The following is a 6,991-nucleotide window of genomic DNA, read 5'->3' as shown; positions in this document are numbered from 1 at the left end:
TGCATTTTTCATGATTCTATTCACAATTGTACAAATATGGAGAGTGTCACGTGTCTAGGAAAAAGATGTAGTAGGGTCTGTCAACCTGTAACTGGATAGATCATCTCAATCTGTAATAAGAATTGGCTTGGTGCAAACGTTTCCCACCTATATTATTTAATGACCCTTGATAAATTGTTACTCATACAAAGGATATTTTGTCTAAAGTATTATAAACATTTTACTAGTTCTGTTGTTTTCACGTTAGGCCTGCTTCTGATTTAGTTTCTCAAAAGGCTAAAAGCACAGGAATATACGTGCCTCTTACACACACATACTTCAGATCTCAGACCGAACACCACGTCTTTTGCAGTAAATGCCATTCTTCCAGTCAGAAGGTGAAAATGGTGGCAGAGCTACGCTGTACTGACAAGTTAAATTCCTAAAAGAATAAATCTCACACCTTGAAAAAGTACAAAAAAAAAAATATATATATATATATATATATTTAAAAAAAGTACAGTGTACACAAAATGAAAAAAGCTCATAACAATTCAGAGTTAAAAACTATGTTGACACAGCATGAGGTGTTACAAGAATGTAAAAAGAAATATGCAACATGACAATTGCCGGCATCAAGTCTCTGTCCAAATCAATAGCCCCAAAGACACCCATTAACTAAAATATTCACATTTTACATGAAACAAAATATGGAACATCGAGTTTTAAAGCAGCAGCTGCCAGGAGAAAATGATAATATGTAACAAATTAATAGGCAGGCTTGAATGGATAGACTTCAGACGGATTAGGAACGTTTGCTCCATGTGCAACAGCCCCAGGACTTTTATGGTAGCCTTGACGTGAAATGAACCCCAGTCCAAAGCACTGTGAATTAAAAACACCCATTAACACCTTGCGTTGCCATAGTCTGTCATAAATACACGACTGATAACCCCTTACACATTACTATGGCTTTTGTGATCATAAGCACTTGAAAACAGCATTCAATCAAATGATTTCTTTTCAATTCTGTCAGACCCTATGTGCTTCTGTGTAGAAAGAAAAGAAAAAAATAGCTATTAAGAGCAGTGTGTTTTAGGCCGTGCTACTTTTTCTGTATGCCACCACATTCAGTAATTCCATGTTATCCTCTGCTTGAATCGAGGAACTATGTGCCACTCCCCTTTATTCAATTAGAGCTCAGAAACACAAGTAGGATGGCAGATGTGAAACACTGAAGTAGTCCAGAATGGCAGGGGCAACAATATGGAATATATTGACAAACCCAGGCCCCTATAGATTCACTATAAGAAATATATATGTATTTCAAAAAATTGTCACTAAAGATTTCATAATAAAAAAAATCGGTTACTCAACTGGTGGCAGTTAGATACTTAAATCAGAATGAATATTTTAACAACTGGTTTCCTCAATCAAAGGCAGCGTAACTACCAAAATATATATGAAAATGTCATTCTAAACACAATATAGGACAAGACTTTTATGAATTATTGGCCAATCCTGTAGATGCACACATTAACTTTCTAAAAGGATATGCCAGGATACAAACCTCTAGCCTTGACCGAGATCTAAAATAGTGCTGCTTGTTTGTGTTTTCAGAGGAAAAGAGACAAATGTCTGCTATGTCATAACACTGAATTATCCCTTACAAAGCATATGTATTTTTGAGTACAATAAAGAGCCTAACTGTACACAACCAAAACGATACCTGATACCTACGTGAAGGTAAAACGACTAACAGTCCTTTCATATGTTTACATTATCTTGTGTGGCCTTTGGGTTCAGTTACAAAGTTACAGTGGCAGTTGTGGGCTAAATCCCGCACTGCCTAGGTCTACAATATGTGCATCTTCAAACAGTGCCACCTCTATGAGCCAACCACCCAAAAGCTTGTAAATCAATCATGTACATCACATGGGAGAGGTACTTTACTAGAGTGAATTCATCTACACCCAATTGTCACTTATAGATTGTTAAATATCACAAAGAAACAGCCAACTTGTTTAATCTTTTCTCGCTGAACTTTGATTTTCTTCAGGGCTGTAAACCATAATACTACAAAATTGATCATTTTAAAATAAAATATACAACAAAATGCATTAAAAACATTTATTCACCACATAATAAACCCCAATGTACCATAACATATGGTGAGCTTTTTCTGTCCTCATAGCTCATGCAAACACTGTGATTCGTTATGTAGTGAATACATGTTTAATATATAATTATATATATATAAACATATAAGTGTATTTGGTTTTAACGGTTGTCAATTTTGTATTATTCTGGCTAACAGCCCTGAAAGCAAGAAGGAACAAAATGTCTTGACTGTTTTTTTTTGTATTTAACAATCTTTGGATAAATTGTTTAAACCCTCATGTTTATGAAGAAACTTAATAAACGTTTTTAATTTGACACAAACAAGACTTCACAGTAACGGTTTCTTTCTTTGGACTCTGGATACAAGTAAAAATTGGTCTACTTAAATTTACTGTACCGAAGTGACTTTTCCAATTCATGTACATTCACTTAATAAGTAGTTGGTAGGTGATTGATTATCGTATATCATCGGGTTAAATAAATATAACCCATTTTCAGAGTACAAAAGTCGGGTTACAAGATGTCTAGCACAAGAAAGGGCACAAAAAAAAATCAATAAAAAAAAAAAAGTTCCAATGTTAAAAATTGTGTTGTACAAGGATGTAAAACTATGTGGCTCACCATACAACCCATGTCCTCAGAATATATGTGGTCATTTGTGTAGACTGTAGATGTTAAGACACCACAGTACATAGACGATATAACGTGCACCTCAACTCTCACGACACATACTCTTTCCGTCTCAACTCAACATGCATGTACCCTTAAACAGGATTGCTTTAACGATAAGTGTAACTGAAATTATAAAGAATGGTTATCAAGAACAGCTGACACCTGCTGGGGTCCATAAGCAATGACTCAGACTTACTTTGCTGTTGCCATTTAAAACGTTCTTGCATATTCTGTTTTAATTAATATTATTACTTTCAAACACTACATGGGTGGGTGTGATCACAATTCTCTACAGAACGAAGTGTAAAAAATGAACGTAAATCGTGTGGCAAAGAGGAGTGCATTAGTGATGTCACACAATAATGAGTTTGCAAACAGCTTCAGAGACACCATTTAAAAGTGAAGTGGATTCTAGTCATACAATGTTATATTTTTTCCATACAACGTGTGAAAATGTAAACCACGTTTCTACTGCAAATTATGGTGGAAAAGTGTCTGTATAAAACTATTCAAGAAATACGTTTGAAAGTAGTAATGCTTCCCTGATCCGGATTAGGCAATCGGGACAAATAGTAAACTTATGGATCTGAATCTTTTGCCAACTAGTCCCTGTTCAAAAAAAGACATCGTGCAGTTAGATAACTGCACCTCTCTTTCCAGAGTGCAAATACTTCTCACAGTTGTTCGTCGGCCAGTCTTGTTTTAGAGCTTGTTAGAGCCTGTAGTCATTTACGTGTCAACAAACCAACAAACGAAAAACAGAGAACAAGTCTATGCAACTCATCGTGTTGTAACTTTTAACTGGAATACAATTGTGAGCTCTTGACAAACCAACAGATTGGTCATTCTGGCATAGGGCTGTGACCGGGATCTCAAAAGGTTCAGTGCTTTCAGAATGAAAAAAGTGCTTAGCTGCCCATATTTAGGTTTAGGACAAGAATAACCTGTGGGCCCCAAATCATGCTTTCTGTTTTAGTTACCAGAACCTTCGTGGGGCAAACTTTTCAAGTGTAGCTCTTTCTTATTTGATGGCTCTGCAAAGCAGTCAAATTTGACCTAAGGTCTACTTTTTACCAGTGTCCTGGAGAGTTGAAGTTTTATAGGTTGTGCCAGTTAAGACTTTATTACTGACCCTGCGCACCAGCACCTTGGATACGGGAATTTTTGTTCTGGGGATCTCACTTTTACTGGGCGGCTGTTGGGCGGGCTGCGGGCAGTGCACTGGCAGGTGCTTCCGGCTGACAGGAATCCTGGAATCTTTGGCACCCCCTCCCGTGGTGGCTTTGAGGGGGCATGTGGCTGTGACCGGTGACAGGGATTTGGTAAGGGTGACGGGGGTGATGGTATGCTCAGGCAGGGCCCGCTCTTCCCTGGGCTCCGGGGAGAGGTTATAAAGGGCCTCTCCGCTGCAGCTCCCCCTAGACACCCTCTCCTCCTCTAGGTGTCTGGGGCTGACCAGCTCTGGGGTTGCCGGGTCCTCTGTGGGGCTGGGGGAGCCCTTAGGAGACGACCTGTCCTCTGTTGAAAGAGGGGGGCAGTCAATGGCAGGTGCCTCGTGTTCTTGTGGCCGGGGCAGCCCCTGCCAGAAGTCTTGCAGCTCGGGGTCGTCGACGCCCTCGGGACTGGCCATTTCCTCACCGCCGCCCTGATAGATCAGGAGGGGCGGCGGCTGCTCGATAGGGACTGTCTCAGGGGCAAGTGGCTCCTGTGGAGGGGGCTCTTCTTCCTCTACGACCCCAACCTCGGGCTCTCCCGACCGTTCCTCCTCGGGCTCCGCAGTGATGTCCCCGCAACCAGTCAGCGAGTCGAAGCTCTTGAGCGACGCCGCGTCTGTGAACAGCAGCCCTGCGCGCTCTGCCGTCAGCTCGGCGTGAGGCGGTTCCAGGGCGGCCAGGGGGACCCGGGTGTGCACAGGGGCAGGTGGAGGTTCCTCCGCGGAAGCCTCCGCCAGGGCGCCTTCGTCATCCGCGGGGCCTCGCTGCTCCTCCAGGGGCGCCTCCTCGTCCTCGGGGCCCTGGCAAAACGTCTCCTCTTCCTCCTCCTCGCCTGCACGGCCTTCCGCCTCCTGGATGATGTCCTCAATGTGCAGCGAAGAGAGCGGAGATTCGTCGTCCTCGGCCTCCCTCGGCTCTTCCTCGGGGAGCGGCGGCGGCGGGGGCTCCTCGGGGATCCGTTCCATACTGGCGGTCAGGGAAGCACTGAGCGGCTCCACCGGGGGCGGCTCGAAGCCCCGCCGCCAGCGCTGCATGCCGCTTAGAAGCCCCCTCAACCCCCCGCGCCTTTGTTTACCGGCCTTACTCTCCGACGGCGGCTGTTGTGGCCCCGGTTCACTCTTTCCCCCGCCGCCCTTCCGTAGCAGGGAGAAAAAGCCGTGAGTCTTTGGTGCAGAGACAGGCTTGGTGTCATCGCTAACACCAGGACGCGTTTCGGTATGGGAGCTTTCTTCCTTTTTACTGCTTTCCAACCCTGCTGCGGCCTCAGCGGCCAGCCCGTCGTGCGTTTGACTTCTGGGAAGACCTCTGCCTTTGGCTGCCTCGCCTTTGCTTCGTACCCCAAAGATGCTTGGCATTGCGCTGCCCGACTTGCGCTTGACGAAGAGCTTGAATGCGGTGCGGTTCATTTTGCCCGTTGGCGTCTCCGAGTTCTCAGCGCCGCAGTCCTGCAGGTCCATGGCCCGCGCCTCGCGCAGCTGCCGTTATTTACCGCCGTGCGCGGCCGTTGAAGCGGCGCGCGGACGGCTCGCCCTGCTGCAGCTGCTGGTGCTGATGATGCTCCTCGGTTCAATGGAAGCAGCAGCTCGAGCTCCTGGGCGTCTCCATGGAAACCAAAAAAGAGCGCGCGTGCTTTCGTCAGGCCAGGGGTACTGTCATCCGTTCCAAAAGGACCCCGGCTATCCAACACACGCACGCCCCACTCCTCCCGTGATATCACACAAACCCTCTCCCCTCCCACTAAAGAGATTATATAATAGGAGATGTTGGCCGCTGCCTGCCCATTTGTGCCGCGTCTCCCTCCTTGCGGGGAGGGTTGCTCCCATAGCATGCAGCGCATTGCACGTCAGGTGCTCTAGAAAAAGATGGTCTTATGTTCGGAGACGCAGCAGCTTCTCGCTCGTTAGACACGAGTGTGAACTCCAAGCATTGATTATTTAAGGATAGAGGTGCAAAATACGTAAAGTAGCGAATATGTGAGTAGGTATATTGTGCTAGACCCGCCCATCAGAAAAATGTCTTTGTTGTGGAGCATGGCTCGTCACAGGAGGAAACCATCATGTTTACCGCTTGGTCATTGTCAAGAAGAGAGCTGCACATCTGACACGTTTGGCGTGTTACACGCAAATGCACATTTCACTTGGCTCTGACTGCTTCTACTGGCAAGATAGTTCATAGTTTAGTACTCGTTACATCTCATAACATTTAGCTCACATATTTCAATAAAAATGAAATAAAGCCTGATTACAGCGGCATGACTAGATAAACGCCGTAGCGTTCGCTATGTAAATAAGTAAGACAGTTTCTACCTTTCAGAAAGCAGATTTACTTCCAGCTCGTTACACATCTAAAACGTGTAATCAACAGTGGGTTAATTAGCTGTGGTTTTTAAACAGGTGTGTTATAACTGAGAGAAATAGCTCATTGAGTTTAACGTGAGTTCCGATTACAGTGTGCGAATGACTGAAAGCCAATTGTGTGCATTTATATTCGTCATCAAAAACGTTGGTAAATGTGATACACCTTTGAGTCTGCTGCGCTTAAACTCAACTGAGTGGCATGTAATGGGCCTTCACTCTTGAATTTCTGCTTATTATCACTCCGATGGATAGAGGCCGGACATTCTGTCCCATTCTAGGACCTTCTGTTTACTCTTGAACAGTGCTACATACCAAAGCCGTCTCTGGAAAGTACCTCTCTCCAGGGATTTAAGCGGAGTGAATTTTTTTTGAGGCAAGTGAGGGTGTCTCTTAAAGGGCGTGGCCTAAGAAGCTCAACTATGATTCCTGAAGGGTGGCCTAAGTAAAAATGTCCTAAAACATGCAAACTAAAAACCTGTACTTCACTTAGCGTGCCACACAACCAATAGTTTGGTGCCTCTCTGTGAACGTTCTGCTATTGTATCCAGATATATTATGCAATAATGGACATGCATCTAAAACAATCTCGAGCTATTGGCTTTGCCAGTGCTTATTAGCAGTATCGGGTAAATGAGTAACAATGGTTTT

The 6,991-nt window shown here is 44.5% G+C and overlaps 1 protein-coding gene across 1 annotated transcript; it reads right to left on the bottom strand.

Moving 5' to 3' along the window:
- Positions 1-461: 461 nt before the first annotated feature.
- AMER2 (APC membrane recruitment protein 2) lies at positions 462-5,704 on the bottom strand. The gene has a single exon (XM_069202238.1). It carries the CDS (start codon positions 5,441-5,443, stop codon positions 3,836-3,838), a length of 1,608 nt encoding a protein of 535 aa, XP_069058339.1. The 5' UTR covers positions 5,444-5,704; the 3' UTR covers positions 462-3,835.
- Positions 5,705-6,991: the final 1,287 nt, after the last annotated feature.

The sequence above is a fragment of the Pleurodeles waltl genome, chromosome 8 (assembly GCF_031143425.1).
Source record: "Pleurodeles waltl isolate 20211129_DDA chromosome 8, aPleWal1.hap1.20221129, whole genome shotgun sequence".
Lineage (NCBI taxonomy): Eukaryota > Metazoa > Chordata > Amphibia > Caudata > Salamandridae > Pleurodeles > Pleurodeles waltl.
Note: the sequence above shows the minus strand (reverse complement) of the source record. Positions and strands in the feature narration are given on the sequence as shown.

What these genes read in the sequence shown, in the direction of transcription:
- AMER2 (XM_069202238.1), bottom strand. Translation starts at nt 5,443, where the DNA reads ATGGACCTGCAGGACTGCGGCGCTGAGAACTCGGAGACGCCAACGGGC.